General features: G+C 47.2%; 1 protein-coding gene and 1 non-coding gene across 5 annotated transcripts in view; both read right to left on the bottom strand.

Moving 5' to 3' along the window:
• PSAP (prosaposin) overlaps nt 1-24,280 on the bottom strand; it is a 34,940-nt gene that overhangs the window by 4,974 nt on the left and 5,686 nt on the right. For 2 of the 4 annotated variants that reach the window (XM_025397742.1, XM_025397743.1), the window contains exons 2-8: nt 12,750-12,883; nt 10,212-10,286; nt 9,488-9,613; nt 7,255-7,455; nt 6,294-6,437; nt 4,452-4,508; nt 575-706 (exon numbers count right to left, since the gene is read on the bottom strand). In XM_025397742.1, the coding sequence (XP_025253527.1) occupies nt 575-706; nt 4,452-4,508; nt 6,294-6,437; nt 7,255-7,455; nt 9,488-9,613; nt 10,212-10,286; nt 12,750-12,883 (869 nt within the window). Of the gene's footprint in view, nt 1-574; nt 707-2,587; nt 2,597-4,451; nt 4,509-6,293; nt 6,438-7,254; nt 7,456-9,487; nt 9,614-10,211; nt 10,287-12,749; nt 12,884-24,280 lie in introns of all 4 variants that reach the window. The other 2 variants (XM_025397740.1, XM_025397741.1) reach the window with 2 other exon arrangements.
• LOC112632258 lies at nt 23,449-23,508 on the bottom strand. The gene has a single exon (XR_003121323.1). It is a non-coding gene; the product is annotated as a U7 small nuclear RNA (small nuclear RNA).

Raw genomic sequence — 24,280 nt, 5'->3', positions numbered from 1 at the left:
TAAGCCCCACGGGCACAATGACATCATCTGTTCAGCACAGCCCCTAATACGCTGCCTGGCCCATAATAAATGCCAAATACAAATGTATTATGGGAGGAAGTCATCTGACCTTCACCAAGTGAGGTGTTCTAGTTAAACAAAACAGACACCCACACGGATTTAGTATATAGGCTGCAGGCCCAGTGAGGCTTCCGCATACTCTGAGGGGTGTGCTGGGAACATCCAGTCTGTCAGGGCCACAGGATGGGGAAGGACCCAGACCATGCATGTGAGAAGGTGAGGCTGGAGCCAGGCACCGCGAAGTCACCTTTGAATGGCATGCTGAAAATACTCAGGCTAATGATCCCACGACCATTAGGGTTTACTACCAAGGCAATAAAATGTTTTCAAAAGAACTCAGAGGCGGGGGCTGCATTAGTATAAGGGATAGCATAAACCAGTGATCACAAACTCAAAGACCTTCAGGAGCCAGGCAGGGAACCGAAAGAAGTGACTTGTAGGATGCAATGTGACACAGCAGGGAGTGGTGTGGCACTGCACAGCCCTGGCCAGTACACACAGTGACACCAGGTACCTTAATGGGCTCCACCAGTTCCAGGGCAGGGATGACATTCTTGGAGGCCACTTTGGCGGGGACCAGAGTCTGCATGGGCATCTCTTTCACCTCATCACAGAACCCAACCAGCGCACAGATCTCCTTGGGTTGCTGAAGAGAGCACAGAACAACCAGTCAGCGGCAAGCCTGCGCCCACCGCCCCTTAGTCCCAGTCCAGCCGGGGGACAGGGAGCTGGACAGCATCCTGGGCCCAGGTCGAGGCTGCCTCCCTCTCCTCCTCCCGCAAGGGGGCAGATTCCAGATTCCATGTTAAAGGGCTTGTGTCTGAAGCAGTGCATATGTGCCAGTTACATCTCAGGGAGGAGACCACACAAAGCTCCTAAGGGACATCGAACACAGCCTCCATCCAGGGCCACCACGAGGAAGGGAGACCCCCCAGCACTTTCCACATCTCCAAGGACACCTGGTCTGCTCTAGAATGTGTCTTTTCAGGTCACTCTAGGTAGGAACTAAGCTATGCTTTTTTCTAGAGGGGAAACTACCATGCCCGTAAACTAACAGAAAGCCAAATGTGTTAGAAATAAAACCACACCGGATCTTTCAGTGGCAGGACCATTTAAAATGATGCATTAAGGGGAAATGCTGGCTTTTTTAAAAACCACATTCTATGTTCACAACTGCACACAGTGCGCATGAAAACCCAATCCCCCAAATGGATGAATCATTTTAAGCCACAAGGTCTCCAGATTGATCCCCTTTCACCATTTAGACACCAAACACAGAGCACTAGACAGTCTAGAATCCTGACCATGACGCTCTGACGGCCAAGAGCGAGACAAGTGTATACACTCTGTGGAAATATATACTGTGGAAATAAATGCAACCAGCAACTAGCTCTGAGCCTGAGTGCATTTGCCTCCCAGCACCACACCCTAAAGCAGCAGGAACAAAGGTGCTAAAAACGGGACCTGTTAAGGGAAAAGAGCTAGACCATGACCATGGCTCATCTTGTTTTAATATCAAGAAGGCTCAAGAATTAATAAGACTGGGGGAGTCTGGAAAGCAAATCCCAAATACCCTGTCTTTGGCACACCTTAAGAATGAAAAATAAATAAATAATAAGAACACAGAAGATACAGCAAGCTTTTTAGAAAAAAGTAGATGCCAATATTCAGGAGGTATAGGGCTGCTTCGGCCTCGATCCGCTTTGTTCCAACTCTCTGAGGAGGCCTAGGTAAAAATTCAAGCATTTCAACCAAAGTCCTCTCCCATTAGACTTCAAAAGACCTTCAAAAAAGCTCCGATGCTAATCCCAGTGGATGGATGCCAATGCTCAGAGGTGGCAGTGTTCAGGATGGCCCCAAAGGACACTGACTCAGAGCAAGTATGGACTGGGTACTTGGTTCCTGTAGCATGCCATCTGATGTGGCTCTAGATCCCAAAGGACCCTGTTACCCAGAGGGGCAGAAGCCACAATCAAGAGATTGTTTCCAATTCTCTGGATCCAACAGCCAGGAACAGTCTGCTGGCTGTCTGCAAATGTTTGCTCATGCAGCTGAAGCATTTCTGTGGTTATGAAAGACAGCACTAAAGACATGCAATGCCTACTTGCATTGTGACAGACACAAGGTGCCCTGGGGAAGCCAGACCTACACTGGACTTCCTAACCAGCCTATGCTGAAGGAGGCTGAGGCACCTCCTGGGCCACCCATGGTTCCCCATCGTCACACTGGTGGCCTGCATGTACATATGCTGTATATGGATCATGAACAGAGCGCAAGGCTCTGTTGGCTTCATTTTTCTGGCCCCCTGAAGGGGAGATGAGATTCCCCAACACCTCAAGGGCTGAATTACAGGGGAGAAATGCAGAAGCCCTCCCCAGCCTATTAACAGACAGGCACCCTGCCTCTCATAACCATTCCTTGTATCTGTCAGAGCTAATCACGCCATACCCCTCCCCGCCAAAAAAAAAAGCAAAGTAACTAGAGGAAGCAGCAGACCACTACTACAAGCAGATTCCCCGACACATACCTGATCCTGCTGTTGAACAAAAAAACAGGATATCGGAGGTGAAAATAAGAGAAAGGAAAGGACACAACAGTTAAGAAAAATTAAAACAACAATCAAGCAGTTAACCAGGTGTAAGGATGTCCCAAGAAGTTCAGGGGAAATGCTCCTGCGGTCAGATCTTAGCAACGTACCGTGTTCCTGCTATCTTGTAGACAAGGGGGCCCTGAAAGCTTTCCTGGCCCTGCAGGGATAGACCATTTGGGGGCTGTCCTGCTCATGTGTGCACCATCTCCAGGTCTTAACACACTAAATCACACTCAAAACACTGTGCAGCAAGAGCCCCAGAAAATGCCACTTGATGAAGAGTCTCCATCCTCAGGAGCCCACGCCAGCCCCAGGCCTGCAAGGCTTTCCCACAGGATAGTGACCAGCAGCACCACGGAACAAGACACAGGGCTGCCCCAGTAAGGGGGGTGTGTTATAAACACCCTGAGGGGTCAGGGATCCTCGGGCAATCTACTGCAGGTGGCCAAATGCCAGCTGGAAGGCCAATTTAACAACGTATGCAAAGCCTCATGCTTCCATTCAGCAGTTCCAGCTTTAGTTCTCCATAATAAGGGGAAAGGCAGGGATATGCATATATGTATGCGTTTGGCTATAAGCAGATTTATCTTCCCAAAGGCAAACCTGAAAACCTAGACACATCCAGCCACCAGGGACCGGTTATGTAAATTCTCTATGTACACAGGTGATTATTATGCAAGCACTTAATCATTTGTACAAGAATATTCAATGGCCAGAAGTATTCAATGGACAGAAAAGTATTGTCCACATTTCTACACAGTATAACTTTTATAATGAGAAAAATATTTTAAGTTAACTATAAGGAAGTACTTCATGAGGTTAAGTCCCGTTAATGCTTATCTTTACCTACTTCAGGTGCATGTCTTTGTAAGCTGCCTTTAACTGTTTTTAGAACATGGTAGGGTGTGAGTAATAATCCCAAATAAACTTCTCCTCCTCTTTGGCTTGAGTGGTTAGAGCAGGTCAGAGAGTCAATCTTTTAGGCTACTTGGCCATAAGTTCTAGCTGCAACTACCCAACTGTGCTGCTGTAGCACAAAACAGGCATCACTGTGTTCCTCCAAAAAAAATACCCTTTATGCACAAAACATGATGGGCCAGTCTGCTGACCCCTGGATCAGAGAACAAACTCAAACGATGGTATGTCAATCTCAAGTAGTCAGAAAGTCAGTATGACAGACAGGGAAAAGGTGCTCCCCCGTCAGCCCCGCCAATCAGATCTAAGGAGGCAGTGCCTGTTCCCAACGTGAGCAGGCCACCCTGCTCTGCGTGGACTAGCGAGCTCATTTCCGGAATGGGTATTCTTGATTCTAATGAAGGAACACCCGCTACCACCTGAATGCCTCCAAAGCCAGCTCAGGAGTTACCAGCTCAGGCAGCAGCTTCAGCAGACACTGCTGCCATGCATGGGACCAACTCTGGGAGGTAGTATTCCCCCCACTCAGGCTGCAACACAGCCATTCTCACACCTGGCTTAGTTAGAGAGCGCTTGACTTCTATAGATCCCAGAGCTAAAGCCAGACCTGGAAACCTGATGGCCGACCTGAATGGGCAGAGGCAAACAAACTGCCAGGAAGCCACCAGGGCAGTCCTGGGGATCAAGATGCTTCAGCCTCTCCCGTGACAGGGGAGGTACTGAGATTGCAAGTGGAGAGTCTCCTAGCCAGAGGGTTCGATTTAGCCCAATTCAGTACTCTAAGGTAAAAAAGGGAAACTAAACCATATAATTTTCAAAATTGCTAGAAATAACGAAACCTGAAAAACAAAGAAAAATGCTAACAAGGGGCCTCCGTGCCACCTACCATGTGCATCATCATCTGGATAGCAATTTCAGAATACTGGCTGATATAGTTCTTGCACTGGGGAGAGAGAAACAGATTCCTTAACAAATCACTGCAACAGTGCACCAAAAACCAACCAACTTTTCCCCCAGCATTTCCAACAGTGTCAACTGGTGACTATCAAGCAAGTTTCTAAAGTAGAATTTTATAAATGTCTGCTCTGGGTCAGTTTTCATAAGATGAAAATAACCATTTGGTTATTCTATCATTCATAGGAAATGTGTGCAAAAGATGTTTTGAAAATGTTTTGTAAGGGACCTTAAAGATTCCATCCTCCTGTCTCCTTTATCTTACAACCTCACTTGCCCCAGGATCATACAGCAACTATTCAGTGGCAATCTGGAGAGAATGCAGCTAGGAGATACACTGTTTAGGAACTGCAGCTTACTTTTCAAAGCCATTTACACAATCTCAGATGGCATTATAAAGCTTAAATCCAGTAGAGTCAAGTTACAATGATTTTTAACTGCCTATTTTCAGACAATCTAGATGCTTCCAGTAGACTCCACAGACTTGCTCCTTGTATTTGGGGAGCTTCTACAGAGACAGGATCAAAGGTAACATGATATAGCCCCTCAGAGAGGGTTCCATTGGGAAACTGTTTAAACGGTGTTATGCAAAGACATTTGAAATGAGGCTACAGGATTCCAAGACTTTCAACATCAGTGAGTGTTCACCTGATTGACATTCCTAACGGAAAGTCAGAGAGAAACCCTCAGCTGGACGTGGTGGCTCACTCCTGTAATCCCAGCTACCTGGGAGGCTGAGGAGAGGATTGCTTGAGCCCAGGAGGTAAAGGCTGCAGTGAGCTATGATTGTGCCACTGCACTCCAGCCTGGATGACAGAGCTAAACCCTGTCTCAAGAAGAAAAAAAAAAATGGAGAAGGCCTCATCTCCTAGAGCCAGCCACTCCACCCAAAAAGCCTCTCTAGATCCCAAAGGACCGAGAGATTACAACTAGCTTCTCAGCTGCCAGTCTAGCAGATTTCTTCAGTTGTCAGGTACTAAAACTGGCATTTTGGTTTTATACATCCACCTGAGTGTGATTAATAATCTTGGAATAGGGTCCCAGAATGAAACCATCTAAGTTAGGGGCCAACAAAATGAGTTTCTGAGCCCAAAGGACTAAGGGAGGCTTCCAGGTGAACCATGGTCAGCAACCATGCTTGCTGCAGGAGCACAGTTAGAATTCTGAGTGTCACATACATTAGCCAAGCTTTCAAAAATAGGGTAAAGGCCGGGCATGGAGGCTCACGCCTGTAACCCCAGCACTTTGGGAGGCCAAGTGGGCAGATTACTTGAGGTCAGAAGTTCTAGACCAGCCTGGCCAACACGGTGAAACCCCATCTCTACTAAAAATACAAAACTTAGCTGGGTGTGGTTGCATGCGCCTGTAATCCCAGAGGTTAAGGCAGGAGAATCGCTTGAACCCAGGAGGTGAAGGCTGCAGTGAGCTGAGATCACACCACTGCACTCCAGCCTGGGCAACAGAGTGAGACTCAGTCTCAAAAAAAAAAAAAAAAAAAAAAGGGTGGGGGGTAAAAAGTGTTTCTACAGTGTTCCTAATACACAGGGTGCCTGGCAGAAAACAAAATCTTCCCAGAAATGGTCTCCTACTTTTTGTCCCCAGTTTTATTACATATCCAGATGCCATTAGCCAAAACAGATTCAAGTCTATACTACCTATTCAAGCTGCTTTCTGGTTAGAAAGAAAACCATGTTGTCTGAACGCCCTACTCCAGCCTCCAGAGCCCAAATCCCAGACCCAGACCATCCTCAATGCACAAGGACACAAGGCTCACCATGTCGGCCATGCCAGGGCCCAGGCGGTCACACTCCTCCTTGACATGTTCCACCAAGGCCTGGACAAAGGTGGAGTTGGTCCGTACAGCAGTCTGGATGTCGGTCACCATCTGAATGCAGTCCTGGCAAACGTCCCCATTATCCTACGGAAGAGGCAGTTAGGTTGGCAACTTAAGAGGATTCAAATTCCTAGGAAAACGGCCTTATATACTCAGGGCTACAGCATTAGTGGGCACTTACTGGCCAGTTCCTAAGGTGCTTTACAGGCTCTCAAATTACTGATAGGCTTAAAATCGATTGAGTGTTCATTATAGTAACAGTATGGTATAAAAAGGGGGTTTAGTATAAATAAAAAGGATGGCCAGGCACAGTGGCTCACACCTGTAATCCCAGCACTTTGGGAGGCCGAGGCAGGCAGATCGCTTCAACCCAGGAGTTTGAGACCAGCCTGAGCAACACGGTGAAACAAAAAATACAAAAATTTAGCCAGATGTGGTGGTGTGCATCTGTACTCCCAGCTACTTAGGAGGCTAAGGTGGGAGGATCACTTAAGCCTCAAAAACAAAAAATACAAAAATTTAGCCAGATGTGGTGGTGTGCATCTGTACTCCCAGCTACTTAGGAGGCTAAGGTGGGAGGATCACTTAAGCCTCAGAGGTTGAGGCTGCAGTGAACCATGATCACAGCACTGCACTCCAGCTTGGGTGATAGAACAAGACCCTGCTCAAAAATAAAAGAAGTAAAAATTTTTTAAAGGGGGTTAACCTTTGCATATTTTAAATATCCCATTCTTTAGAAACTTCATGGTACAACCATTTAAAGGCTGGTTCATGTAACTACAGAGTTATGCACAGAGATAAGCCCCTGTTTAAGAGCCACACGTGCACTCTCTGCCCCTTTTGTCTCTCATCTCCAGTGCAACCAAAAATGGGGTCCTCAGTGGCCAGCCCATTGTCTTACCTTTGGCTGGGGCTTGCTGCGGGGGCCGTCCTGAGGGTAGAGGAGGAGAGGGATGTTGGCCATGAAGGGGGCCACCACCTCAGTCATGTCCAGCTCTGGGATCTTATTGGACTCCAGCTGCTTCTGGTGATTCAGCTCTGCCAGGTGCTTCTGGAGAGACTCGCAGAGGTTGAGAGCAGAGCACACCTCCCCAGGACGGCTCTGGTGGGAAGGAAAGATGTCCTGCTGAAAATCCTCTCCCCGGGGGTAAAATAAGACAGGGCATCTGGTGCCTCTGAATTAGTCCCTCTCTTTAAATCCCTTAAAAGAAGCACAAACCTATTGTCTAAATTAAAACCCAAGAATGTCAAAATTACCCAATCCAAGTGCCTAACCAAACAGCAGCCCCTAAGCTTCCTCAATTCTCCTACTAGGCAATGATGCAGTTTGGCTGTGTCCCCACCCAAATCTCATCTGGAATTGTAGCTCCCATAATCCCACGTATCATGGGAGGGACCCAGTGGGAGGTAACTGAATCACGGGGCGGGTTTTCCCGTGCTGTTTAGTAAGAGTAAGTCTCATGATCTGATGGTTTTATAAAGGGCAGTTCCCCTGCACACGCTCTCTTGCCTGCTGATATGTAAGATGCGACTTTGCTCCTCCTTCACCTTCCACCATGATTGTGGGGCCTCCCCAGTCATGTGGAACTGTGAGTCCATTAAATCTTCTTTTTCTTTTTATAAATTACCCAGTCTCGGGTATGTCTTTATTAGTAGCATGAAAACAGACTAAATATAGGCTTCCTAAATGTTACCTCTGCTCCCCTCAGCTCTTCTTTAAAGGAATAGGAGGCCAGGCGCAGTGGCTCACACCTGTAATCCCAGCACTCTGTGAGGCCGAGGCAGGTGGATCACTGAGGTCAGGAGTTCAAGACCAGCCTGGCCAACGTGGTGAAACCCTGTCTCTACAAAAATACAAAAATTAGCCGGGCATGATGGTGGGTGCCTATGATCCCAGCTACTTGGGAGGCTGAGACGGGAGAATCGCTTGAACCCAAGAAGCAGAGGTGCTGTCAGCCGAGATCGCGCCATTGCACTCCAGCCTGGGCAAGAGTGAGACTCAGTCTCAAATAAATAAATAAATAAAGGAATAGGAGCTTCTTGTTGGAGGAGAAGAGTCAGCAATTCTAAGCCACTTCTCCGCAAAATGAGCTAACATAATGGCTTTCAACACCTTCCATATGCTGATGGCTCCCAACTGTTTAACTTTTGTAATCATGCCCACCCCGCAGACATCTCAAACTTACCCCTCATTCTATCCTGTCCAACTAGCTCCATTTTAGCAAGTAACTCCACCTTCATCTTCTCAGAAACCAGGGAGACATTTATAGCTCTTCCTCTCCTATACATCCCCCTCATGAGCAAGTCCAGTCCATTTAATCCTCCAAAAGAGAATCTGCATCTGCCGTTTCCACTGTCCGCATCCCATCTCACTCACAAGGCCATGACCTCCTGAGGGTCCTGTCGGCTTCCCCACTTGCAGCTTCCCTCAATGGGACCTAGACCTAGATCAAACCCTTTGACAAATGCCCTTACAATCATGACACTCCAAGGCTGTACTTGCAATCCTTGAAGATGGCCTAGAAGGCTGTGCGTGACACAACCCCTGCCTTCCTCACCAGAACCTTGGTCAACTTTGGTCCTGTCTTGAGACAGTCCTGCCCCACTGGCCCTCTTCAGTTACTTAAACACCTCTTCTTTGTCAAGGCCTTTCCAAATTCCACAAAGCCAGTTCCGTGTTCTTTGCTAAAGATCCAGTCTGTGACACAGGGTCTGCGTATGATACATACTTGATGAATGAAAGATGAGCATCTTTGTAGCTGAACACCCAAGTACATTAATTATAAGTTCACAGAAATAAATTCACAGAAGTGAAGTTTTGTGCTTGCTCAAAGGGGTCAAAGATCGGACATCATCTATCCAACTCACATCTCTGAAGGTTATGCCGGTTTACATTCCTTCAGCAGTCCGACCAGTCCCCAGCAGCCGCACCCTTGCTATCCCCAGGGCAAGTTACATACAGAGTGGCCTGCTGTGCCAAAGGAGCTATTCGGGATGTGAAATTGTAGCAAAATGCTGTTGAGGAATTCCAGAGCTATGAACAGACTTTCCATTTTAACCAATCTACTCGGGGCCACTGCCTCTCCCGGGCCCCAGAAGCACCTTCAAGGAAAAGCCTATTCCCCATCACTTACCATTTCTCCTTTAATGATGTCCAGGATGACAGGGAGGTAGGAGTCCACTATCTCCTTGCACGAAGCAGACATGTTCGGTTTCGGAAGCCAGTCACAGGTCTTCTCCAAGTAAACAAGGATCTCCTCCTACGAGAGGACACCAGGGTCAGAATCAGGACAGGCTTTCCTCCCTGGAAATAAATGGGCTGAAGGCAAGAGGCCCTCAATAGCTCCCAGAAAAACCAAGCCTGGAAAACAGCCAGCCCTCAGGGAAAAGGACTTGGCCATGTTACCATTACCTATGGCTCTATCAGGTCAATCAGGCAAAAGCAGACATGAACATTCAAAATGAAGATCCTCGGACCTGCAGTCTCGCAGGCACAGGGAATTCTAAGCAGAGATGGCCAAACTGGACCTAGGTATTAGTGGCATGCAACATAACATCTCAATTAACTTCGGGCATTTAGTCCCGGGGTCAGCAAAGGAGGCCCTTCAGCTTATTTTTGTACAACCCAGAACTCAGAATGGTTTTCACATTCTTTTTACATTTTTAAAAAGAGACTGTGTGACAGGGACAGTATATGGCTCATATAGCCTAAAATCTTTTCTCCTTGGTCCTTTGTGGAAGACATTTGCCCCCCTCAGGCCTACACCATTCCTCTTTAGACACTCGGAATCACAGCTCTCTTAGGAACCAGTGCACGTGCCCGTGGCTCAGGCACCATCCCCACTCATAGCCGCTCACCTCGGTGGCATTGTCCTTCAGCATATCACCAGCTGCGGTGACAACGTCTTTGCATATGTCACAGGGAAGGGATTTCTAAGAGAAAGAATAGGAGAAATTTGTATTTGTAGGACACAAATTCACACCCCACACTACTGGAACTCCCCATGGCCTTTTCCCTATTCTCTCTAACCAGGGATATGATCATGACCACGCTCCCGTCACATCCTGGTTCTCCACTCTGCATGAGCAGTGCTGGGGCACTGCAGGGAGGGAAGAGGTGTGACTCACTAGAACACACTGTGATTTACAGGACACAGAACCTTTGCTCATACCCACGCAGCACCCCATGTGGCACAGGTCAATTTCACATCAATGCTCACAACACTTCTGAGGAAACTGAGGCTCAGGTGAAATCACAGACTCACATCAGTACATCAGGGAGGTGGGTGGGACAGAGAAACGAACGCCCCACCCACTTCTGAAGGCACACCCACACTGAACCGTTCACCTGCGCTTCCTCTGCCTCCCAGGCATGTTAATGAGGTACCACCATGCCAAAGCCAATCTTCTGATTGGCACTAAGGCCCCCACCTGGACTAGAGGCCATGGAAATTCTAGTTGGTTCCTGCAGCCATTGGGGAAGAATGCCCAGGCTGCCTTCTTGATGTCAACCAACTTTTCACCCATGAAGAACCATGTCTGGGTGAGACTGAGGAACACCTATGAACTTAGCTGCATTTAGAGAAACCGATTTGAACCTAGTCAGGCTAATACAGTCATCCTTTGGTATCTGAGGGAGTATCAATTCCAGGACCCCCGTGGACACCCAAACCCCAGGATGCTCAAGTTCCACAGACAGCCCGCAACATCTGTGGAAACAGAGGGTCAAGGGTACCATGCATGGAACCATAACAAGAGAGGGCCAGACCGGGTGCGGTGGCTCACGCCTGTAACCCCAACACTTTGTGAGGCCAAGGCGGGTAGATCACGAGGTCAGGAGTTTGAGACCAGCCTGACCAACATGGTGAAAACCCTGTCTCTACTAAAAATACAAAAATTAGCCGGGCATGGTGGTGTGCACCTGTAGTCCCAGCTACTCTGGAGGCTGAGGCAGAATTGCTTGAACCCAGGAGGCAGAGCTTGCAGTTTGCCAAGATCACGCCACTGCACTTCAGCCTGGGCGACAAAGTGAGACTCCGTCTCAAAAAACAAAAAAACAACAAAAAAAAAACAACAAAAAAAAAACAGAAGGCCGGGCCATGACAAGACCAGCCAATGAAGGAAGTTTAAAAGTCCTTACTGGACACACATTAAACCTGGAAACAGGAAGTAGTATTAAAAAACAAGATTGAAAGCAAATTAGAAATCAAATCTGAAAAGAGTTTCAGACCAGTCGTGGTAGACCACGCCTGTAATCACAGCACTATGGGAGGTTGGAGGATGACCTTAGCCCAGGAGTTCAAGACCAGCCTGGGCAACATGGTAAAAACCTTATCTCTACAAAAAATACAAAAATTAGCCGGGCATGCTGGTGTACATCTGTGGTTCCAGTACTCAGGAGGCTGAGGTGGGAGGATCGCTTGAGCCTAGAAGGTTGAGGCTGCAGTGAGCCATGATTGTGCCACTGCACTCTGGCCTAGGTGACAGAGCCAGACCCTGTCTCCAAAAAAAAAGGGCAAGTATGGCCACAGAAGGCAGTTTTCCAGTGAATAATTCACAAACTGCTTCTAAAATAATGGTGCTAAGTTTTCTTCTCTCACTGAAGGAGCACTAGTGGCTCCCCGAAGTCCACTCAGTCAAACATAGCCCATACCATATGATGGCCGGCACAGCCCCAAGTGAGCCCAGGGCAGCAGCTCTGTGTTCAGCTGGCACGGTCAGCAGAGCATCTCCTGAGAGGGCTTGGGACCGTGAGGAACGCACCCGTGGCTTGTCACCTTAGACCACGCCCCACATTAATATGCTATATTTAGCATCAGTTAGATGAAAAATCAGTGCTAGCTTCCTCAGTGTGGTTACAGCTGGAAATCAATTTTAAACTGCAACTGCGCTCCAGGATCTCAATCAGCAGTTTGCCTGTTTGAGAGGAATGAGGAGAAAACAAAATACGAAACAGGTAGAAAGTACCTGAAAAGCTCAGCGTGTACTTTGTGGAGTGAGTGACCAAGGATAGAGCCATGCCCATGTGCCCAGTGGTGGGAATGGGCACTGCCAACCCACTGGCCTCTTATCTAAGGTGAGAAGTGGGATCTGCACAGAGGCCCAGGAGGCAGTGTGGGGCACCTGGAGCCGCAGGCATGAAGACCTCATCCTGTCTGCCACAAGAGACCAGGCAGCCTCAGGGGAAGGAAACCTTAACCTCTCTGAGCCTCCATCGCCTTTGCTGTAAAACGGGTACATTCACCAATAGGTCCTGCCTCCCACACAGGGTCACAGTGAGAAGCAAACAAAATCAGGCAAGAGAAAGTGCTCTGTCAATATGGTGGTGAGTTATAGCTGCTCTAAGGGGACCCCAGAGAAGTGCTGGGGCTGGGACTAGAGGGCAGCGGCACTCACCACCGTCGGCTTGTTCCAAACGGTCTGCAGGCAGTGCTTCACTGCCCCGCAGTCGGATGCCGTCTTCACATTCTGGCACCACACTGCCGAGCCTCTGGTGCATTCTTTCAGTCCGAGGACTGGGCTGGCTAGAGCTAAAATGAAAACCAGTGTGAGGAGGTGGCCTGTTTTGCAGCAAACCAGGTCGACCTGACTTATTTCCCCAGGGCTGACGGCGAGCCCTGTCCTTGAGCTGGACGCCCCTATTCGGCCCCTCACCCAGCTGTATGGGACACCAGCCACACAGATGCACCCCTGTCCCAGTCAAGAAGCTGCCTTGTCGGTCACAGGGCTGGAAGGGACTCATTTATCTGGTTCACTTTCATTGGTTCCAACTACCTTTAAACAGTATCAGCGAGTATCAGACTTTAAATCCTCATAACCTTAAAATGTTTCCATAAGTAGCAAAAGAAACCATAGGAGAAAAGACTGACAAATTCAAATACAGGGAAGATCTGTGACTTCTGTAGAATGAATAACAGCAGTAGAATGAAGGGTTTTTTAAAAAAAGAAAAACAGGCTCTTTTTTTAAAAAGAGCGGTGGCTCACGCCTATAGTCCCAGCACTTTGGGAGGCCAAGGTGGATCGCGACGTCAGGAGATCGAGACCACCCTGGCTAACACGGTGTAAACCCCGTCTCTACTAAAAATACAAAAAAACAATTAGCCGGGGGAGGTGGCGGGCACCTGTAGTCCCAGCTACTCAGGAGGCTGAGGCAGGAGAATGGCGTGAACCCAGGAGGCGCAGCTTGCAGTGAGCCGAGACTGCGCCACTGTACTCCAGCCCAGGTGACAGAGTAAGACGCCATCCCAAAAAATAATAATAAATAAAATAAAAATAAATATCCTTATAACATAAAACAATTGCCAGCTGCAGCAGCTCACGCCTATAATCCCAGCACTTTGAGAGGCCAAGGTGGGGGATCACTTGAGTCCAGGAGTTGAAGACCAGCCTGGGCAACATGGCAAAACCTCATCTCTACAAAAAATTAGCCAGGCATGGTGGCACGCACCCGTGATCCCAACTACTCGAGAGGCTGAGGTGGGAGGATAGCTTAAGCCCAGGAGGCAGAGGCTGTAGTGAGCCAAGATCTCACCACTGCACTCCAGTTGTGAGCTACCATACCCAGCCCTAAAAATATTTTATCAACTGCCTTGAGAGTGCCTATGTTTCTTAAAACAAGTCCTTGATTTTAGAACCAAAAAATGGCGAAAAAAAATCCTCAGATTCACATCTCACTTCCAGGCCAACTATTCAGCTAGGAAACAAGATTACATCAGACTACATATAGAGGATGGTGGCGTGAGGGTCAAACTCCAACAGGCATCTCAGTAGGGTTGAACCAACTTTTGCTGCAATAGATACTTGGCCCAAGTCTGAGAAAAAAAAAAAACAACCCACAATCACCTGAGAAACATACTTAGAACCTCAGGAGTCTCGCTGTATGCTGCTTCCCTCTGTAAGCCAATTCTACGTATGTGTGTAACACACATAGGAAACAGTGTTATATAGGTCAGCACCCGTTCTTCCTCCAGGAGAGGGAAAGGAATGAAGTGCTTTCTTTCATTACTACCTCCACAAGCTACTCACACAAAGACTGAGTCCCCCAAAGCTCGAGCCAGATCACCTCTACCCCTTCAGACACAAGAAAATGAATTATTCATCTGCTGTCCAGGTTATAGCCTTCCCTGTCCCCAGAAGCAAAATCACAAACACGTCCAGTTCGCAATCTCAACCAAGATGGCCACATTCCAGAGAATGCTGGTTTGGACTCTAGTTTCCAGGGGAAAACATGTGCCAGATGGGAATCAGTACCGAGCTCCCCAGATAGCTCACAAAAGCTTAGTTAGCCCATAGTGTAGCCAAGCATGGCTGGCGTCAGCCTCAGTTATAAATCTCAGGGGAGCGGTGGAGGGGAGGGAGAAATTGAGTCATGAGGGTAAGGGCTCTGAGGACTGTGCGGTCACAGGAACAGCTCAAATAGGAGCCGCAGACCTGATGACTCCCACCACACCCTAGCAGGCCCTGGGCCCCTAGGACTTTGAAAAGGACCCATGATGACACTATGATACACACTGCCTAGCCCTACCTCCAAATCAAGACAGGGCCCGAGTGATGAACAGGTGGCTACCACCAAAATGAGTCTCTAGGCAGAGGAAGGCAGAGTGATACACAGGGAAGCCAGAAGACGATGGGCTCAGACCTCAGGAGACCAGAGCCAAGCGGAAGAATCACCACCAAAAGCAGGGGCAAGTGACCGGCACTCCCCATTCTTAAAAATGCCCATCCAGTGTAACATCCACCCAGCTACTTTCTCCAGCCTTCTCAGCAGGGAACTAGCTACAGCTGACCAAAATCTAGAGGGTTTCTGGAACACAACTCACTCCCACAGGCCCATACGAGAATACTTAGCAGGCTGCCTACTTCCTCTAGGAATGTGAAACAATAAGTTTTCCATGATGACTTTGTTACTTATTTTGGTCTGGCCAACCTGAACTGAAAATAATCTCGGGCAGCCCCTTGTATCTGAAACTGGCCCAGCTAATACAAACTGTCACTTCCCAATCCATGACCTACTGAATGGCAGCAGACCTCTTCCTCAGACCTGGAGGCAAAAAGGTACGCATGGTGGAGAATTCGGCACGCCTATAAAGTCATCAAATTCCAGCGTAAAACAGATTTCCGTGGACACAGGAAGTAACACGTAAATTCCAACCCTTAGAAACTCCCTTCTTAGCGAGACAGCCTCTTCTACCTCCAACCACAAGCCAAACATAAAGGTGCGTATTACAAAAACAGCCTGTGGTATGCAATGGATTCCATCTCCCAGGATGAGCGACATGATGACACATGTTCAGAGAGTGCGTGTCCTCAGGGCAGGCACTGCTGGGTGGTGCTGGGGAGCTCCCGGCTGCCGAGAGGTGCAAAGCCCATTCTCAGAGCCTATCTCCTAAGAGGGGATCAAACAGTGGGTCAGAACCTTTTGGGGACATGGATCCCTTTCCCAGAAACTTTATTACACATAAAATTCTCCTAGCACTGGAGGAACTTCTCAGGCCCCAGCTGTGGATTAATCACAAAGCTCTACAGGCGAGGGTGGTTCTTCTCCACACAAGCAGGTCAACAACCCAGATGGTCACCAGCTCCACCGACTGTGCAGAGCCCGAGGCCCTCATGCCAGAGACCAAATGAACAGTCACAACTTTCTTTACCCCCAAGAGCGGGAGGAACAGACATCTAGTGATCCCACACATCTGTGGGAATGGGAGCGGCAAGGCAATGCTAATGGAGCCTTCCTCAAAACGAAATTGGAACTGGCACCTGCAAAATGGTGACAGAAAGGGCTGGCTACGTGGAGAGGGGATGGGAAATTCAAGAACATTCCAAAGGAGTCCAGTTATCTGTGGGGAAGGGAAGAAACTGTCCTGTCTTTTCAGGAGCAAAGCCAAGGAAGTAGTGGCAGCCAGGCTGCAAAGGCAGACACTCTCAGGTGCGCGAGGAATGGTCTCACCTGCCACACACACCCCAAGGTGAGGGCTCAACCCCATGGGCGATGCTGCAGGAAGCTCCAGGGATTTCTGGGTGGGACAGGACAGGTACGCTCATGTGTGGGTCTCAACCACCCAGGCACGAGGTGGCAGAACTGAAGAGGAGGCAGGAGATACCAACGCCAGGCACCTAACTGGAAGGCGAATTCAAAAACGTCCACATGAGAAATGGAGGCAGCAAGAGCCGAGAGACGCTAACACAGACTCCAAGAGAACAAGATGGGCAAATGGCACTAACTGGGTTCCATGAGAAGTCGGGAGGCTCAAAGGGAAAGCAGAACAGCAAGGGCCAACAGCACCAGGAGAGACACGCCCATGAGCACCGTGAGCTGCTCAGCAGAGGCCAGGGAGGGGAGGGCCTGGGGCCCCACCCAGAGAGTCCCCTGGAGGACTGGGGATGAGTGACGGGAGAAGGAATGTTTCAGAGACATGCATGGTCATCTCCAAGTAGGGGGAGAATCCCTTGCACCTTCCACCCGGGTGTGGAACTGGTATGAGTGGCTCCAGCCCACAGACCTCTGAACAATGGAAGGAGAACTGCAGCTCCAGGTAAAGAACGCATCTAACATCCACCCAGGGGCATAAAAAGAGAACGGATTAGCCGGGCTTGGTGGTGCACACCTCCATAGTCCCAGCTACTGGGGAGGCTAAGGTGGGAGGATCACTTATGCCTGGGACGGAGGTTGCACTCCAGGGCCCCAGCGTCACTGCACTCCAGCCTGGGCAATAAAGCCAGAACCTGTCTCAGAAAAAAAAGAGAGAATGAGTGGCATCATCAGGTGATGACCTCACCAACAGTGGAAGCAACCAAGCAGAAACAACGCATAACCTATGAGCAATTCTACGTAAGAGGGATCCTTTCAGTGGTGGGCTGGACTAAAAGAGCTCCCAGGACCTCCAAGTCTTCATTCCAACAAGGCAGATGACATTTTCAGCATTTATAACTAATAAATAAAAACTACTCAAAACTGCTTTCTGGTGAGTTATTTCTCAAAACATGTTGCTAGCAAACCCTTTCATCTCTATTCGCATCCTCCCACAACCTACCCCCAAATACCGATTTCCTTCTCTGAGGCAGTATGCTGAACTCCAAGAAAGTTCTTAGAATGTTTGAGCTCCTGGAGATTTCTGATTAAACGTGTCATAAAGACATGAACAGCAATCGGAGCAAATCGAGTGCTTCACTTCTTAGTTCAAGGGCCTGGCAAGAGAGCTGGGAACAATGGGCCCTTTTTATTTTTATTTATTTATTTTCTTTTTTTTGAGGCAGAGTCTTGCTCTTGTCACCCAGGCTGGAGTGCAGTGGCACAATCTCGGCTCACTGCAGCCTCCGCCTCCTGGGTTCAAGTGATTCTCCTGCCTCAGCCTCCCGAGTAGCTGGGATTATAGGCGCCCACCACCACACCCAGCTAATTTTTGCATTTTTAGTAGAGACGGGGTTTTGCCACTTTGGCCAGGCTGGTCTCAAACTCCTGACCTTGTGATACGCCCGCCTCGGCCTCCCAAAGTGCTGGGATTACAAGTGTGAGCCACCATGCTTGGCCCCACAACGGGACTTTTTTAAAGACATAGATTTCAGGGCCATGTGTGGTGGCTCATGCCTGTAATCCCAGCACTTTGGGAAGCTGAGGCAGGAGAACCACTTTGAGCTCAAGAATCAAGACCAGCCTGGCAACATGGCAAAACCCCATCTCTACAAAAAATACAAAAATAGCCAGGCGTGGTGGCAGGTGCCTGTAATCCCAGCTACTCGGGAGGCTGAGGCAGGAGAATCACTTGAACCCGGGAGGCGGAGGTTGCAGTGAGCCGAGATCGTGCCAGTACACTCCTGCTGGGCGACAGAGCAAGACTCCAACAAAAAAAAAAAAAAGAAAGAAAGAAAAAGAAATGTCATTATTATTCTACGTCTCTGTTGTTTACAGTCAAACCTCAGCCCAACTAATATATACATTTAACCAACGACCTCACTTACAAGAAAGGTCTCCCAACAACGAGTGTTTCCGGGGGTACTCCAGTGAGGATACTGAAAAGCCCAGTACACAACATAACCAAAGATTTTCTGACGCAATCTCAGAATGACAGGATAACCCTTCCTAGAAGGTGATAAAACAATCAGTCTCATTATTTTAACCATACAACATATGCTTTGCCTTTTAAATATTTTAGTAACATGCTAAAATACAATTTGAGTCTAGCTACCAAAAAAAAAGTAACAGAAAATGCAGGCAGCCTCCCAGTGCTGACAATCAGAGCCTACATTCCACAGGGCAGCAGATCTGCTGCCTGGGTAAGGCGGCACCATGGCAACAGGCAGGTTGCTAGGAAACCAAGAGAGGATAATCCCAGGAGGGGCAGCTTCTACCGCAGGTCCCCCGCATTCAGGCATTTCTCAGAAGAATTCATGTACTTCCATCCCCTAGAAGCAGGAGATAACACAATGCACTCAACACTAACTACTCAAACAGCTAGTGCCACAAATATCTTCTATGGTAAAGAGCACTCGTCTCTTCTTCATAGATAATCCTGCCTTTGGAAAACAGTCTGCAGAGCAGAATAACACAGCTCACTGAATCATTCAGTATAGTATACACTCAGAGGTAGTCTCCCTTGATTTGGAGGAAGTAAGGTCCCAGAGTCCTCTTACCACATAAGAAATCAGTGGCAATAAAGCTCTTAAGCTTGCTAGGCTGACATCCCATCACCTCTGGCCTCAAAGTATTAAGACAAAGGTCCTTTCTTCCCTGCTTCTCCTCTGCTGCTACAGCCTGGCTTCTTAATTTTCCTCCCAAGCCAGATCATTCCAGAGCAGGACATTATCTACACAGAGAAAGCAATAAAGTCCTCAGGGAAATTACCTTGTGCAATAATGACTGAGGCTGGGGACACGAAGGCAATCTACTCAGACTGTATAAGAGTGATGGAATGGAGGCTTAACTAATTTGGGGACAATTCCTAACTACTTCATTCAAGGGCACTGTAGTCCAATAAAAACTCCTAACAAAGCTTTTCTTCCAAAGCATTAACATATCAGGTGATGATCAAAGAAGAACTTAGATCACCTTAGATAAGATTACATGACAATCCATGACTGAAAAACGAGCCCTTGGCAGGACTACCCAGATTCCAGCCAAGTGAGCAAGTGGAGGCAGGGGTCAGAGGGGGGCTCTGCATGGCTCCCCATCCTCGAGAAAGCTCCGCTGCAGATCCAGCATGCTGCACGGCAGTCGGTGCAGGCACCCACACAAACTGGTGCTGGCTCCCACGCTGAGCCTTGCTAACCAGCTGCATGGTCTCTGCACATTTGCAGAAGATAATCATATGCTAAAAAAGGCTTCATGCAAACCTCATTAAAGAAATTCAGTATTCTGAACTTGTCTCATATACTATTTACTAACTAAAAAGTTCCAGATATATATGAGTCTACTATAAATGTCACTTTTGGCGTACTTCAGTTAATACTTTATAGGAATACTCCCTTCATTTGAAATCTAAAATGTTCAGACCACAGTATGGGTCACGGCAGGATATCAGACTGGCCCAGAATTCCGATTTAGTTGCTTTCACCACAGAGGGCTGTTATGATAATTAAATGAACTAATGTTCAATAAAAAGCAGAATGGGCCAGGCGCAGTGGCTCACATCTGTAATCCCAGCACTGTGGGAGGCAGAGGCGGGCAGATCACCTGAGCTCCTTCAAGACCAGCCTGCGCAACATGGTGAAACCCCATCTCTACTAAAAATACAAAAAATGGCTGGGTGCGGTGGCTCACGCCTGTTACTCCAGCACTTTGGGAGGCCAAGGCAAGTGGATTACTCGAGGTCAGGAGTTCGAGACCAGCCTGGTCAACATAGTGAAACCTGGTTTCTACTATATATATATAAATAAAATAGCCAGGCATGGTGGCGCACACCTGTGGTCCCAGCTACTCAAGAGGCTGAGGCAGGAGAATCACTTCAACCCGTAAGTAAGGCAGAGGATGCAGTGAGCCGAGATCATGCCACTGCACTCTGGCCTAGGTGACAGTGCAAGACCCCGTCTTTTTAAAATAAAAAAAAAAAAGCAGAATGTCTCCTTATGGGTTAGCTATTAAATATCTGTAGGTTCTGCAAATCAGCTAAACCAGTGGTTCTCAAAGTGTGGTCCAAAACCCTAAAGGTCCCAGGGACTCTTTCAGGCGGTCTGTGAGGGAAAAATCCTCATAATGAAAACAAGACATCAGTTGCCATTTTGCTCACTCACAAATGTCCAGTGAAGTTCCTGCAGAGGCATGTGACATGACATTGCAACAGACTGAATGCCCAAGCAGCTAAGAATCCAGCCAGGTGTTAAAAGGATTGCAAAAATGTAAAACAGGCTGCTCACTAAATATCTGTGTTATGGAAAATATTTTTTCATTAAAAATATAATACATACAATAAATATATATATGTTAACATGTAATAGGTTTATCAATATTTCAAAGCATTACTTTTTAAACACTGACAGTTTAACTCATAGGATGTGGCCGGGCGCGGTGGCTCAAGCCTGTAATCCCAGCACTTTGGGAGGCCGAGACGGGCGGATCACAAGGTCAGGAGATCGAGACCATCCTGGCTAACACGGTGAAACCCCGTCTCTACTAAAAATACAAAAAAACTAGCCGGGTGAGGTGGCGGGCGCCTGTAGTCCCAGCTACTCGGGAGGCTGAGGCAGGAGAATGGCATAAACCTGGGAGACAGAGCTTGCAGTGAGCTGAGATCCGGCCACTGTACTCCAGCCTGGGTGACAGAGCGAGACTCCGTCTCAAAAAAAAAAAAAAAACCTCATAGGATGTTAAATATTGATAGATACAGCCCACATAAGCAAAAGGTCTTTGGGGTCCTCAATAACTAAGGAGTATATAAGGATCCTGCAACCAAAAGTTTGAGAACCTCCAAGCTAAACATCTAGAGAACCAACTTCTGAAACCAAAAGTGGGGGGGATAATTTCCTCAACTTATAGCTGCTTTCTTTTTCAGATTTACCTCAAATCAGAGCCACCATTAACATCTAAATTATATTAGGCTCCCCTGTCCCTATCACCTACATAGAACCCTCCCCAAAAGGTTTGGGAGGGGCGGGTCCCAAACTATCCTCAACTATTATAAAGGTCAACACTTCATTTGCGTTCAAAGTCACTCTTAATTTCGTAACCCTAAAAACAATGTCTTAACATTAATTTAAGAATAGAAGATAATATTCTATCTAATCATGATAAAGACTCAGCACTATGAAGTAATGAAGTTTCAAGCACACTAGCCCACACTTCCCCAGCTGAAGTCTACCTGGCTACACCTCACGGCACTCATCAATGCTGAGCACCTGTTATGTGCCCAAACTGCTCCACAGGCTGCAGACACAGCAAGTGATCAAGACAACGCACACACCACAACGCCAGGTAGCGGTGAGTGCTACAGATAAAGCAAGGTGGGGTGGGGCAGCTATTTCAGACAGATCCGTGGGGAACACTGATAAGGCAACATCAAGCAGGGACCTGAATGCATAGAGAGAGGAAGCCCCATGGGTTACCCAGGGAGGAAGATGTCTCAGAGAGGTGGAATTCAAAATGGAAAATCTATGAACACCAACAAGGAAGGGGCCAGGAGCCTGGACAGCAGGCCAGACAGAAGACAGGGGGAGGAACTGAGAGGTGGCCAATCACCAGGTGACAGGCGACCTTGCCAACACACTCTGAGTTTTATTCCTAGTGCTATAGGAAGCCACATGGCCCTCTGGTATCAATGCCTGAAGAACAGATTTACTCATACAGAACGGCATCCCATCACAGCTACTGAAAGAGTCGTAAGCAACGTGACAACTACTGGCCAAAAGAACTTTCTCTGCGTCTTCTTCAATCTTAGTCATGTTGTTTCCTCTCATGTAAATAATTTTTCAAAGGCAGTATCTGTCCAAATGTGGCCAGAATTTACGATTTTTACATTTACAAGTCTCATTAGAATTCACCTCACATTTTATTAGATGTCGATGTCCATCAATAGGCATTAAATAGACACATCCATACAATGAAATACTCAGCTGGGAAGCGGGAAGAGATTAAGGAGACCTGAGAGCCAAGGGCTATGTGGCATAGCCGGTTGGACCCAGGAACCAAAAAATGAGATTAGTGGGAAAACTGGTAAAAATCCAAATAATAAAGTTTGCAATCTAGATAGTGAGTGTCCTGATATTAATTCCTTGCTTTTGGCAAACGTATCATGGTTATACAACACGTTGACAGTATGGAAAGCTAGGTGAAGGGTATACAGGAACTCAGTATACTACCTTTGTAACTTTTCTGTAAATCTAACATTATCTCAAATTTTAAAATTTAAGTACATCTATCTGTGTTAGCATGAAGTGACCTCTAGGATATACTGTTTAAGAAAACAAAAGGAGAAATGCAAATGAAACCACTAAGTCATTTTACTCCTATCAAATTAGCAAAATTTAAAGTTTTAACAGTATCAAATGCTAACAAAGGCATGCAGTAACTGGAAATCGAATATGTTATGGAATGGCAACTGCCAAGATCATCTGAGAGTACTTCTATAATTGTTAGTTACTCCACAACTCAGCAATTCTGCTCTTAGACATATTCCCTAGAGAAATGCTTTCCATGTGCACAAGGAGACATGTGCAAGAATTTTTACCGAAGCAGGCTGTAACAGAAAAAAACTAGAAATTATCTAAATGTCTATCACTAGAATAGAAATGATATAGACCGGGTTCAGTGGCTCACACCTGTAATCCCAGCACTTTGGGGGGCTGAGGAGGGCAGATCACCTGAGGTCAGGAGTGCGAGACCAGCCTGGCCAATGTGGTGAAGCCCTCCCTGTGTGTACTAAAAATACAACCATTAGCCAGGCGTGGTGACATGCATCCATAATCCCAGCTACTCGGGAGGATGAGACAGGAGAATCCCTTGAACTCAAGAGGTGGAGGTTGCAGTGAGCCAAGATCACGCCACTGCACTCCAGCCTGGGTGACAGAGCAAGACTCCGTCTCAAAAAAAAAAAAAAGAAAAAGAAATTCTATAATTTGAATACTATATTGTAGTGAAAATGAAACAGGTCTACGCATTTTCTTTTTTGTGGAGGGCTTTCCAGTAAAAACCAGAAAGCCTTCTAGACAAATTCTAAAAGGCGTAACAGTAATCTACACATTATCAACGTAGATAAACCTTCCTAGCAAAACAAAAAACTAACCCAACAATATAGAGTGGTCCCTCTTTAACCATAGCTTCCTTGTCTACCATGTCAGTTACCCACGGTCAAATGTGGTCTGAAAATGTATTCTGAGAGACAAAGACCACATTCACAGAATTTTTATTACATATTGTTTTAATTGTTCTGTATTACTAGTTGTTGTTAATCCCTTACTGTGCCTAATTTATAAACTAAACTTTATCACAGGTATGTATGCATAAGAAAAAACATACTAAATATAAGGTTTGGTCTCATCCACAGCTTCTGGCATCCCCTGGGGGTCTTGGGACACATCCCCCAAGGATAAAGGGAAAGACTGTTGGATACAATATTTGCAAAATGTTTAAAATATCCAAAACAATACTCTATACACACTGCTGAAGCTTCCAGTCACATGTAGGGGAGGAAAAAGACCTAAGGGGGAGGAAAAACAAGTCCAGGAAGGTGGCTGTCTATGGCGGCAGCTGGGTTGTCAGGTTCCATTTCTTAACCTGGGTGTTGCATACACGTGCTCATGAGAATCTTCCACTTTTAAAATGTTTCACAATTTAAGAAGCAACAAGCAAAACAGTCAGTAGAATATACTATTATGCGTGTTAAAAAGAAAAAAGGCAGAAGGAACTCACACATGGGGTGTACCTCTGCAAGCTCCTAAGGGAGCTGCTACTAGGCTGTCTGAGGAGGGCCTGGGGCCAGCAGTGACGGAGACAAACCTTGTAT

This window comes from Theropithecus gelada, chromosome 9 (assembly GCF_003255815.1).
Source record: "Theropithecus gelada isolate Dixy chromosome 9, Tgel_1.0, whole genome shotgun sequence".
Classification (NCBI taxonomy): Eukaryota; Metazoa; Chordata; class Mammalia; order Primates; family Cercopithecidae; genus Theropithecus; species Theropithecus gelada.
The sequence above is the reverse complement of the archived record's forward strand: the minus strand, read 5'-3'. Positions and strand labels throughout refer to the sequence as shown.